The sequence below is a fragment of the Lampris incognitus genome, chromosome 17 (assembly GCF_029633865.1).
Source record: "Lampris incognitus isolate fLamInc1 chromosome 17, fLamInc1.hap2, whole genome shotgun sequence".
NCBI classification, from domain to species: Eukaryota; Metazoa; Chordata; class Actinopteri; order Lampriformes; family Lampridae; genus Lampris; species Lampris incognitus.
Genome location: NC_079227.1, coordinates 20,405,912 through 20,419,133, shown reverse-complemented (window position 1 = coordinate 20,419,133; position 13,222 = coordinate 20,405,912). Strand labels below are relative to the sequence as shown.

Below are 13,222 nucleotides of genomic sequence, written 5' to 3'. Positions count from 1 at the left end.
ACAGCGGGGGGGGGGGGGGGCACATGTTTTCCAGAAAAGGGCAGAGATCTCCTTGACTTTTTCCTTGACCTTATTCTTTCACCTCTAGTCTCAACCAAACCAAAACACAGGTCAGCTGTCTCTGTAACGTTTGTCAGTCCTGGTTCATCCGAACCCAGATCAGCCCAGGATCATCTTTTTTTGGTACGATAATCACAGAGGCGCACTGTGAAATCCTGGGGCTGGTTTATGTGTTTCTGTTTTCAGTATTCTGCATCTGTTTGCTTTGTCATAATTAGCTACCGGCAATCATATTTCTTGTCTGCACTGCTGGTAATGACCCTGTTTGATGGGCTAATTATCAGGCTGTTGAATTATTGTCTACTGCGACGGCTGCAGTTAAATGTGTGTGTGTGTGTGTGTGTGTGTGTGTGTGTGTGTGTGTGTGTGTGTGTGTGTGTGTGTGTGTGTGTGTGTGTGTGTGTGTGTGAGACTGAGAGAGAGATGCACACTTTCTGTCGCTGTGCTGCAGAGACAGAAGGATTCTGGTAATTATCCGGTTCTTCCTACATTCTTTTTAAGGGAAGGGACGTTTAGGTTGTGAAATCAAAAGACTTTAGGAGGATTTTTCCCGTCCGTAAAAGAGATGGTGTCCGTTTGGAACGAATTGTTCGTGTAATCAGACATCCCAGTGGTTTTGAGGGATGTCAAACTCCAAGGAATCAGAAAAGGATCAGAGGAGGTTATTGAGTTAGCGTGCGACGGTCGATTACATCAGCGATCATGATGTGAAGCTGACAATCGGTCATCTTTAATCACGTTACATTTTCCTTCGGTTACGTCTCATTTCGGACGTGACCTTTGTCGAGACAGAGAGCGGAATAACTGAGATGAGACAACGGTAACCTGAGGTTAGAGGAAACTGTCCTGTGACTGGGCGCTCATCCCCTTTCTCCAACCAATGTGGTTGGAGAAAGGGGATGAGTCTCTCTCAGCAGATAGCATCGCGTTGCCCTTGAGTGTCCAGACAGTCAGCCCACAGCTGCTCCGCTGAAGCTCTGCAGTGGCCGACACGCCGGACGGTTTGTGCTGAGAAGCTCCCGGTGGCCGCCGGTAGAAGAGCTGTGGTTGCCACTGAGCAGTTTAGTGATATGAATGTCAAGCTGTACTGTACCAGAATTTGTGTCCCTGTAGTGGTGAATTAAAGATAAACCCGCGCGGGGACAAAGGGCACAATCCTGTAGAAACACAAAATGACTCCCATTTTTTATTTTCACAAATTGATTTTGTTGAGCAGTGCCGTAACTGCAGTCCAGCCGTTGCAAGAATGCCCTCAAGGTGCAAATCTAGAGAAACCAAATGGTTATGGAAAATTAAAATGCTTTCCCAGTGAATGGCAGTTAAATAAATAACATGCTTTACATACGCTGAGGTGCCAGTCACTTCGCAGCGCCGGGTCTGTAAATTTAAACAACCGGCTGTCAACCCAACTAGTTTAATATCCATGTAAATCAGGGCATACTAGTCGGGCTCTATCTAAGTTCATTGAAGAAAACAACCCCCTCCCCACTTCCAGCTCATCTCACAGTTTCACTCCCGCGGCGTTCTCGATGTTGATGTCGTACATACACATCTGCAATCCCCCACACACACCTGTGTCATACTTTTCCAATTATCATTTCTCATTCCACGTTCGCATTCCTCTCTTTTAAAGCCATCCAATTCTCCCCTCCATATCTCCTACCTCAGTCCCCTCCTTTTTTCCATCTCTGTCCCTGTCTCCTTCTCCTGCATGTTAAAGATCCTATAGTATTTGCATGTTCAGGATCAGAATGTTTGATTTAGGGGCATCCGGGTAGCATGGCGGTCCATTGCCTACCAACCAGGGATCGCCGGTTCGAGTCCCCGTGTTGCCTCCGGCTTGGTCAGGCGTCCCTACAGACACCATAGGCCATGTCTGCGGCTGGGAAGCCGGATGTGGGTATTTGTCGTGGTCGCTGCACTAGCGCCACCTCTGGTCGGTCGGGGCGCCTGTTCGGGGGGGAGGGGGAACTGGGGGGAATAGCGTGATCCTCTCACACGCTATGTCTCCCTGGCAAAACGTCTCACTGTCAGGTGAAGAGAAGCAGCTGGCGACTCCACATGTATCGGAGGAGGCATGTGGTAGTCTGCAGCCCTCCCCAGATCGGCAGAGGGGGTGGAGCAGCGACCGGGACGGCTCGCAAGAGTGGGATGATAGGCCGGATACAACTGGGGGGGGGGGGGGGGGGCAAAATCAAAAAAAAGAAAAAAGCATTCAATGTGTAAGAGGTGACAAGTTTATTCACAAGTCTAGGGGTGCGTTTAATATCGCTGCTGAGTTAATGTATTAAATTTATAGGGGACAGGAAAACACTGTCCCCTCAATGTTTCCCATCAAACCCACGGATTATATCCGTTACAATGTTATTAATTTGTAGAGGCTGGATGGTTGATTTAGATTCAGATTCTTTAATGACCACATAGCCAGGCTGGTGGAATTTCTGTGCCGCATGTAAAGCTAATTTACTGGGCAAAATTTACAGTAGACAGGCAGAGGCGTTGGTCTGTGACATACAGCCATCTGTTCCAGCCCGTCTCAAGAAAGCTAATTAATCACTTTGGTAGTTATGTCTTATTTCATTAAAGCAATCCATTTGCCAGTGTGTGTTGAATTTCTAGAAATGGTCTTGGGCAGCACGGTGGCCCAGTGGTTAGCGCTGCCGCCTCACAGCAAGAAGGTTCCTGGGTTCGAACGTCGGGGTTGTCCAACCTTGGGTGTCATCCCAGGTCATTGTCTGTGTGGAGTTTGCATGTTCTCCCCCGTGTCTGTGTGGGTTTTCTCCGGGTGCTCCGGTCTCCCCCACCATCAAAACGACATGCATGTTAGGGTTAATACTCCTGTCTGTGCCCCTGACCGAGGCATGGCAAGACGAACTGCAGTTGGTCCCCAGGTGCTGCACGGCGGCTGCCCGCTGCTCCTAGCTGCACAGCTATGATGGGTTAAATGCAGAGCATAATTGCCCTATGGGGGATCAATAGAGTATATCAAAATCAAAATCAAAAAAACAATAACTTGCTGAGTGAAAGACTTTTAACGTGACTTGTGTTGAAACTTTTTTCCCCCTTATTTTCTTCCCAGCTGCCTTGTGAAGATCAGATCATCCTGCTGAAGGGCTGCTGCATGGAGATCATGTCGCTGCGTGCCGCCGTGCGCTACGACCCCGAGAGTGAGACGCTCACACTGAGCGGGGAGATGGCAGTGAAGCGAGAGCAGTTGAAGAACGGCGGGCTGGGCGTGGTCTCGGACGCCATCTTTGATCTGGGCAAGAGCCTGGCGCAGTTCAACCTGGACGACACGGAGGTGGCGCTGCTGCAGGCCGTGCTGCTGATGAGCTCAGGTGTGTTGGTGATATTATAAGCTGTGGCAAATTTAGCAGCTCGGTCCCCCGTGTTCATATGTGAGACTATTGCAGGAGGATTCCTTAGCAGTCAGTGGTCTTATTTTTCACACCTACTGTCTGGGGGCTGTGATATGGTTTGAAGGCAGTGGCACTGACGAAAAGACAGGAGGCAGAGCTGGAGGTGGCAGAGTTGAAGATGCTAAGATTTTCACTGGGAGTGACGAAGAAGGACAGGATTAGGATTGAGAATATCAGAGGGCCAGCTCAGGTTGGACGGTTTGGAGACAAAGCAAGACAGGCAAGATTGAGATGGCTTGGACATGTGCGGAGGAGAGATGCTGGGTATATTGGGAGAAGGATGCTGAATATGGAGCTGCCAGGGAAGAGGAAAAGAGGAAGGTCAAAAGGGAGGTTTATGGATGTGGTGAGGGAGGACATGCAGGTGGCTGGTGTGACAGAGGAAGATGCAGAAGACAGGATGAAATGGAAACGGATGATCCGCTGTGGCGACCCCTAACGGGAGCAGCCGAAAGTCGTAGTAGTAGTAGTAGACTGTCTGGGGTCTGTGGCGTTGACCCTTGCACATTTAACTGTGCTTCTCTAGGAATGTTGAGCAGATTTTAATTAAATAAGGATAAAACCATCTGCAGAAAGCCTAATGGAAATGGTTTGTTTTGCATCCGTAGAGACATTTGTTTGGTAGCAATGTTCCTAGTTATATTACCTATGACTTGATATATTATGTAGCATTTATGGCAGACTGTGGGCCTGAAGTCTCAGGAATGAGCTGTGTGGTTCATGGTGTATAATGAGTATATGAGGTTTTCAAAGGTCACATTACATATTCAGGGCCACAGGGAGGAAATCCACGGCTCTCGGCACAAGTGTGGTTTAAAAGCCAATACTCCATTGGTCTACTCATTGCACACAATACAAACTGAGTTGTTTTGGGTTAGGCTTTCACCAGGGATATTTTAAGTAGACTCAAATGTCAGATTATATATTTAGGATTTCAGAGTGAATATGAGTCCTGTGCAATAATTCATCCCTCCAGCTTTCCTGGCTGTTTTCTTTTTTCAGTACTTTTGTCTCATTTGATGGAAAAAGACTTGACTCTGTTCCTGACTCACAGTCTGGGGTGCATTTGTCTTGTTTTTCACGACTCGGTGTAGCGTTGAGCGGATAAATGGATGTGGCTTTGAGATGGCAAAAACTAAGTCATTTTTCACTCTTCTTTTAGTATTATTGCATACTGGCTCAGAAGGCACTGTAGGGAACAAGCAATATCCATTATTGATCACCACATTCCATAAGGGGAAGAAGCACTATGCAGGTGTTTAAGATGGCGCCATAGGCTATTTTTCTTCTGTGTCTCTGTCGCGTACACTTTTTCATGAATCTCAGGGTGGGTCAAAACCTGATGTTGCACTACGTTACACATGATCAGGTGTACAGTAAGCCCATCCCAACTCGCAGTATGCCAGTTTCAGCTGGCTATGGTCTCTAGCTGTTTAAAGCACATTCAATACAAAAATATAAAATTACCAGGACACCATAAAGCATGACGAGGAAAGAGTCAGATGTGGTCAAATTGGATTGGAGATACACTCGAAGGCTACAAGTTACGTTGCATCTTCCCTGCTTTTACTCAAACCCACAGTGGCGCATAACACTGAGAATAAAATAATTTAAATGGATGATGCAGGGGATCAGACCCACATCCTGTAGCCAGTCTTAATTGAGCTATTTCAATGTTGCTGCAGGACAGGATATGAAATAATAAATGTCCACCACATTTTTCCTATCAAAAGAGCTTCTGTGCCCTGTTAGCTTCCGGTTAACCTGGACCTGGTTTATGTAGCTGTTCTCACTGGTTGTTCTTCCAAATCCACAAAGCATGGCTATCCCAGCGATTGAGCTAAGCAGTAATTCAGGCCTATTGAGACGATTTTATATCAATCTGGATTAAGATAATACTATGATGTAGTCTCGGATATGCATGGTGTCCTTTGCAGGCCTGAGTATTAGATTTTATTGTGTAGCATTAAGAACTTTGTTTTTAGGTTGTTGTTATAATTTAATACTGTTGTTTTTATGATTTAAGCCTATAGGGTTTTTCTATTGGCACTTTTAGCTGCGCTGAGTCAAACCATGCCGCGTTGATTTGCGTTTCCATTACCAGTTTGAACACACCGAGTTGCGCCCGAGATGGACCATCTCCAGTCGGGTCAAAGCGTGCCAGACTCGCCTCCAAGCAGGTTGTGGTGACAGCACATGTGCTTTGTCAGATGGGCTTCGCCTCGTCTAGATCTATTTTGTCATCCCGTCTCCATTTTTCAAGCAATAAGCGGTAGATGTCAAGCAAAACCATAACTACTGCCTGAAAATCCATGATGATGAGTAGCTGGCGACCAACAATCGTTGCACAGTTCAATAGTAAAACAGCGCCAACGAGGACGCTGCTTTTAAACGTCATCGACTCAAGACAAGCACATCATCAGTTAAAGACACACCCTTAGTCCAGGTAGCACAGTGGTCTATTGTGTTGCCTACCAACATGGGGATCGCCTGTTTGAATCCCTGTGTTATCTCCGGTTTGGTCGGGCGTCCCTACAGACACAATTGGCCGTGTCTGTGGATGGGAAGCCGGATGTGGGTGTGTGTCTTGGTCGCTGTGCGCCTCCTCTGGTCGGTCGGGGCACCTGTTTGGGGGGAAGGGAGAACTGGGTGGAATGATGTGATCCTCCCACGCCCTACGTCCCCCTGGCGAAACTCCTCACTGTCAGGTGAAAAGCGGCTGGCGACTCCACATGTATCGGAGGAAGCGTGTGGTAGTCTGCAAGCCCTCCCCGGATCAGAGGGGGTGGAGCAGCGACCGGGACGACTTGGAAAATAGGGTAATTGGCCAAGTACAATTAGGGAGAAAAAGGGGGAAAAACCAAAAATTTAAAAAGACACACCTTCAAGCTGGTAGCCCTGTTGTAACAGAAATGCAAATCCCAGACGCACTGGGCTGATGCCCCAAGTCAAGCCGAGTCAACCCAAGCCACCACGTGTAGTATGGAAAATTGGCTCAGGGCTCTATCGCCGCAAATCCCCCTGCTTGAAAGACATGTATTGCAAAACCACACTATCTGTAATGCTGTAGATTCTCTGTTAAATGTCATAGGGTTGTCTTTAAGGTTGTTTTACCTTCTTTCAAGCCAACTCTCTCGTTCTTTCTCTTTCTCTTGCTCTCACTTACACCACACCCTACCCCACCATCTTTCTCCCACCCTTCCCATTGACCACCATTCATCCCATCTCCCCCTTCTGTTTTTCCCCACTGTCTCTCCCCCCCCCACCCCCTTCGCTCCTTTCTGTTACCGCAGACCGCTCAGGCCTGACGTGCGTGGACAAGATCGAGAAGTGCCAGGAGACGTACCTGCTGGCGTTCGAGCACTACATCAACTATCGCAAGCACAACATTAGCCACTTCTGGCCCAAGCTTCTGATGAAGGTGACGGACCTGCGCATGATCGGGGCGTGCCACGCTAGTCGCTTCCTCCACATGAAGGTGGAGTGTCCCAACGAACTCTTCCCCCCACTCTTCCTGGAGGTCTTCGAGGACCAGGAAGTGTGAAACGCTGCCGCCCCCCTCCCCCCAACCATGCCGAAAAAGAGGACGCTGGAAGGGGGGAGTGAGGGTGATGAAGTGGGAAGAAGTGATGAGGGGCATCGTTGTCTTGATGGTGAGAGGGGGTGGGGGTCTCCTTGGCGAGATTCGGAACCAACATTTACACGGCTTAAAACCTGGAAATGACAGTGACAATTAAAACAGCAACACACCAGCAAACAGGGGAATCGAGCAAACAAAGGATTTTGTTTGTTTTTGAACACCCCCGCCCCCAACTCCTTCTTCTCCTGACCCGCTTTTTAAAATCCGTGTGGGGGCCCTTCTGTCTGACCATGATGTGTTATCTAGTGAGAGTTGGAGCCTATTGCCAAGACACATTCACACAGACACACACACACACACACTCACATAGGCATGAAAAAGAAACGCAAAACCACACACACGCACAGCCACAACCACCTCAGCTCCTCAGAGCAACAACATGCCTGGGCCTCTGTGGATAGGGGGCCTTTTTTTCTCTGGTTCTCTTTGTAGCACCATCGTCTGACCTGACAGTGGTCACTGCTCACAGCTTTACACCTGTTTATAAGCCCCTGTTAGCAGGCCTGGGGGCCAGTCAGCACCTCGCAGTGTTAACCTCTGAATTAGTGTTAGACAGCGATTCGAGAAGACAGCCAGACCACGGAAGATGCTCACAGACGTGGAGGTGAGTGCACACGATAGGCGTTGCTGCACGTTTTGTTTTTTTTTAAGTTTGAGCAGATGCTTAAAGCATTACTCTGGTGTCTCAGAACCACAGTAAAGCCATGCTGCCAGACCTAACAATAATCAATCTCCTCAACTCAAACTGAGCCGTTATAACTGTTTTGGAGCCTTTTTGTTTCTTTTTAGATCCTAGTCAAAACCCGGTGCTATATTTTTATGGCTACTCAAGTTACATGAAACTGTGTTGTCTAGCTATTAAAAAAAAATCAACATAAAAAAAAAACAAAAAAAAAAAACCTGCAAGACGATGGCTCCATATTTACCTTCTACCTATCTGTCATTGGACCGGGCTCCTGTGACACACACACACACACCTAGACATACATACACTAGGCAGACTTGCCTTGTCATTGCTTCTGTTGCCGGTGCCAGCGGCAGACGCTCTCATGAATGACAATTGAGCCCTTCTCTCTTTCTCCAAGGAGAGTCGCTGCAGTGAAGAAAAGAATGGGTTGGGAGGGGGGGGGGTGGCTAATAAGAAAGGGTTGAGGAGAGGAGGGGAGGAGCAGAAAGACGGAAAAGAGTGGAGAGCGGGCAAGGAAATAAGATTTAATAGCTTGACAGTAGATTCAGAAAGAGGAGCCAGGAGTAAATCTGCACTGACTCCCACACACCCAGCCTCCAAGGAGGGTTTGAATAGCAGCAACCATGACCAAGGCAGGGAAGCTCGTTTTACACACACACACACACACACACACACACACACACACACACACACACACACACACACACACACACATTCTTTCTCGCTCTCTCTCTCTCCTTTCTCTTTTCCTTCTTTCCTACGCACATTCTCTGCCTCCCTGTAACACACCCTTTCTGGGACTAACACACCTGCAAATTCTCTCTCTCCGACAGACACACAAACACACACACTTACACACATAATCACCTCAAAGTAACTTGAATGCCTCATTTTACTGTATGCACTGTGCTGCAGTGTTGATTTATATAGCCCTAACCTGCAGGGTTCGTTTTATAAGTTCTCTCAGCTCAGTGTGGCCCCGCCAGGCTTCCATACACATTTGCCTTTTTACCTTGGGCATCACTGAGAGCAGGCAAAGGCCAAGAAGGCTGCCATTTACCTCAAAGTGGGCACACCCCCCAGGCTGGGACAGCAACACTGCCCTGTAGTGTCAGGCTCTACCTCACCTCTCTGGACACAGGGCAGCTGCCCACAGCCTACACACACACACACACACACACACACAAGGTGGCATGTTTAGATAACACTCAAATGTGCATAAATTTGCATGGAGGCATATTTGTGAAACGATACGAACATTCACACACAAAACACACACATACCCTCAGAGCTATAGCTTGAATGATATGAAACACAACTGAAGACAGGAGGGCCAGCCATTCCCCTGGGTGTCAAGGTTGTCCTCCCAGGGATGGCACCCATCACATTCGGGGTCTCTCTATTTTTTGTTTTTGTTTTTTGTTTTTTGTTTTTTTGTTTTTGTTATCTGGGACCAAGTGTCATCCCCTGGGATTTGGAGGCCCCTGTTTTTTCTGTCAAAACAGAAACGAACTCACACGAAGAACGAAGTACAGTGTGCATGTACAGCCCAGCTGCCGCCCAACTAGACAAGTAGATTGAACAGACAACATGGAATGATGACGAGGCTAAATGCGCCCACGCCCATTGAATTGGCATGCATAGACAGGGCAACTTCCTTGTGTACCTTGGTTTCCTCCCACAGTACGCCCAAGATGGCTGCCACTGAATGGTGATAATGTTGTCATGGAAGGGAATTTGTTCATACATCAATAGTGCATTCGATGCAACAAAAAAAGAAAGGTAGAATTTAACACATCTGAAATCATGCCTCTTCAATGGTAAACTCATTAGCTCTGTAAGTCTCATGCACTTTACCATTGCTAATTTCTGTGACAACAGTATTACATATTTCATGGCAAATATCTTAAGTGTGCCAGCCAAACAACCATTAAGGAGTTTATATTTGAATGTGAAAGCCCACTTAATTTTTTCCAGTTTTGCGGCCAAACCTACTCCTTGGGTTTAGCACTCTTACAGGAAGAAAATGTAAAAATAGACTACTATGTATTCAATGCCAAGCAGTAGTAGCATTTCTGTGGGATGGGTGTTTGACGCCCCTCAGAAGTACCTGCATGGAGGAGCACACCAAGTGGCAGGGGATCATGGGTATTCATTACAAATGGCCAAGCCTCACTGCATCAACCTTGCTGAGTGATGCTGGGAGAGTGGAACTGGAACATGACCATTATCAGACCTCTGAGAGCTCCAGTGGAGCAACACCAATGGAGACCTGCACCTCAATTGACCTGCCTGCTTCTATGGAGAACCCCCCCCCTCCCCAAATACCCTACCACTCCCGCCTACCCACCACACACCCTGCCCCCTGCCCTGACAATGCCCTTTCTGGAGCCTAGCTCTGAATGAATGAACTGCACCCCTCCACCACTGTCATGACAGCCCCCGCCAGCCAGGCTGGTGGGAGCTTTTGCACTACTGCAGCAGTCCCCAGCGCCCTGTCCCTTCACTTCTTACTTGTCTGAGTTGTACCACATTCTCCCAGTTTACTTGTATGTAAAGCTTGCCCAGCCCTCCCCGCTGGGGGTTTCTGACCCACTCTGTCAAACAGAGGCTTGCCGCCACAGTGGGCCTGGTTCCAAACCTGTCACGTTGTCAGTATTAGACAAACAGCGACGTGCGTGCCCCCCACGCCATCAACTCCAGGTGTGGAAAGAGGCCTTTTAACATAGGAGAGGAAGTGTTGCAAGTGGGGGCAGGGAAGGGCTCTGTTTGGTACCAACTTGCTCCCCCTACAGTAGTGTCACGTTTCAATTTCAAACACTTGGACATTTCAAACACTTGGCCCTTCTCCAAACACGACCCCCTCCCTCCCACCCGCTCCTTTTCCCCAAGGGAAACCTATCCAACCTCCCAACGCTGGATGGAAGCAGCCCCCCCACCCCCATCCCCCACCCCAAAATCAACCCTCGAATCATTGACACCAAACAGAATCCGGGCCTCTCCCTTGTGAGACAAGGCTGGCCATAGCTGCCCTTTAGAGCAGCGCCACCAAATGAATGTGAACAGCAGAGCAGCAGCAGCAGCAAAAGACGGAGCGACTGAGAGAGAGCGAATGAAAGCACGCTAGAGAGCGAGAGAAAAAAGCAAGAGAACGCGGGAAAGAAAGAAGGATGACATCATCGACATAGGTCAGAGGACGGGGGGGTGGAGCGGGGGCAGTGACATGGGTCATTTTTCCATATGCTGCTTGCGGACACTTGGAGGAGGGGGATATGGCGATGGATGAAATCGGGAGTGATCGAGAGACCCCGCACGAGTGCCCAACATCAACCCACCCCACCCCCCCCCCCCCCCCCCGGCCAAGTCACGCTGAGACCACAGCCAGTAACCTCTCCCTCCAGCTCCCTCGCAGTGAAAGGGGAACCTCCAACTTGGATGCGGTGATGATCAGCGACAGAGAAGAGCCTGCATTCCACTGATGTGAGTCGGAAATTCCTACCATCCATCTGAGAAAAACAACCAATGAAAAAGACAAAAGAAGAAGAAGAAGAAGAAAAAAAAAGATCGAGTGATTGATTTCCTTCGTTCTCGTGAGCTGACTGGGGTATGTGTGTGTGTGACATTAGGGGTTAAAATGCTGCTTTACTTTCTGAGTCTGATTTAGATTAAGAAAAAAAAAGATATATGAGATGGTTATAAAACCATAAAACAACATGAAAAGATATGACTTTGAAAAAAAAAGACTCCTGAACAAAAGCGCTTGGAGACTGTTTTTTTGTTTTTTTGTTTTTGTTTTTGTTTTTCATTTTATCAAAAAAAAAACAATTTTTTTGTTTTTGATGCTTAAAATGCTCTGTGTAAAAGACAAAAAAAGAACAGCCGTAGTCACTTTTTGACTGTGCGTGCAGTGTAACATAAATTTCACTTCTTTTTCACGTCTATAGTTTGTGTTGATACGTAAGCCAACTGAGCTGTTGTCTGTGTATCTGTCCGATTGTCCGTCCCCTTCTATCAAGAGGAATTTACAACCGACAAAACAGGAATATTTTCATTTTTATATATTTTGTTTTGGGTTTTTTTTTTTTTAATGAAATATGACTTTGGGAAAGAAAAAAAAACAAACAGGAAAAATAATGCAACAGAAACTGAAAATACAAAAAGAAAAAAAAAATCTTTTCATACCTCACACAACACAAAACTCAAAGGAACTTGGGAGGAGTTGTGTTTTGCAGGCACATGTGAAAGTGCAGAAATGTACTTGTTGCTTGTTGTGCTTGTTGCATGTACGCATCAGTAGAAGTTACAAAAGGACTTTTCCCTCAAACTTCGGTGCTCTCGAGCTCGTCGGTGGGGCTCTGGGGTGGTTGGGAGTGCGGGACGAACATCGGGTGGAAAGGGGTGCTTCAGTAGGAGACGCGCGGGGCGGTTGGCTCGTCTTTACGGCACAATCCGTGAGGGGGAAACAGTGGCGTTAAATGTGAATGGCCTAAAGTTTGAGGGATTTCGGCTTTTGTAATGGCTGAGTGTTTTATGGTATTGAATGTAGCTGACAGGACGGGGCTGGACCTGAGCCCGGCACCCACAACCTCACTTCCACACACCAGCAGAATGGACAGTGGTGTCACATGGACATTACAAACAACCAACAAACTGAGAATATATTCCCCATCTGCAAGGTGCAGTACTATGTTCTGTATTTTTTTTTTGTACTTTTTCTGTTTGTTTTTAGTTAATTTTTTGGCCATAACCAAGGATGTAAATACAAAAGATGACAGATAAAGTCAGTATATGTAAAAAAAGAAAAGAAAAAAAAACACATGCAACACTCACAAATGACCAGATGTTGAGGCAAGGGTGCGGAAATGACCTTGTCCGCTCGATCTCACCATCTTGTAAAGTAAGAAGAAAAAGAAAAAAAATGCAAAGTAATGTGTAATGCTTCATACATCTGTATGTGTGCTTGTGTGCACTCTCACATGCGCATGCTGATCCATATTCAGAAGTGCCCCATGACATTAATCATGCAACCCTGTGCCTCCTCTTGTTTGCAAAGAGATCCCCCCCCCCCCAATATCCTTGCCACAACATATGACACACTACACAGGAATGCCTACAGTGTGTGTGTTCACCAGTGGATCCAGCTATTCTAGACTCTTGATGTATGTGGGTTGCTAGCAGCCACCGTGGCCAAAGGTCGGGAAAGCATTGGGGTACTCCACGTTTAAAGAGCATGTGTGTGCAGGGGTGGGGGTGTCAATAGACTACACGGAGCATATTATCTTTATTTGGCCTGAACCTTAGCTAACCTGACTGCTACACACCTGCATCATAGTCTGAACAGTCCAAAATGGTATCCCTATCTGTCACCCGAACCCACCCACCCCCTCCATAGCAGTCTTACCGCAGTCGAGTCCA

General features: G+C 47.4%; 1 protein-coding gene across 2 annotated transcripts in view; it reads left to right on the top strand.

The window, feature by feature from the left end:
• The window catches only part of LOC130127011 (thyroid hormone receptor alpha), a 53,303-nt gene extending 46,280 nt beyond the window's left edge, over window positions 1–7,023 (top strand). For both annotated transcript variants that reach the window (XM_056296557.1, XM_056296556.1), the window contains exons 7-8: window positions 3,140–3,398; window positions 6,773–7,023. In XM_056296557.1, coding sequence (XP_056152532.1) covers window positions 3,140–3,398; window positions 6,773–7,023 — 510 coding nt within the window. The remainder of the gene's footprint in view (window positions 1–3,139; window positions 3,399–6,772) is intronic.
• Window positions 7,024–13,222: the final 6,199 nt, after the last annotated feature.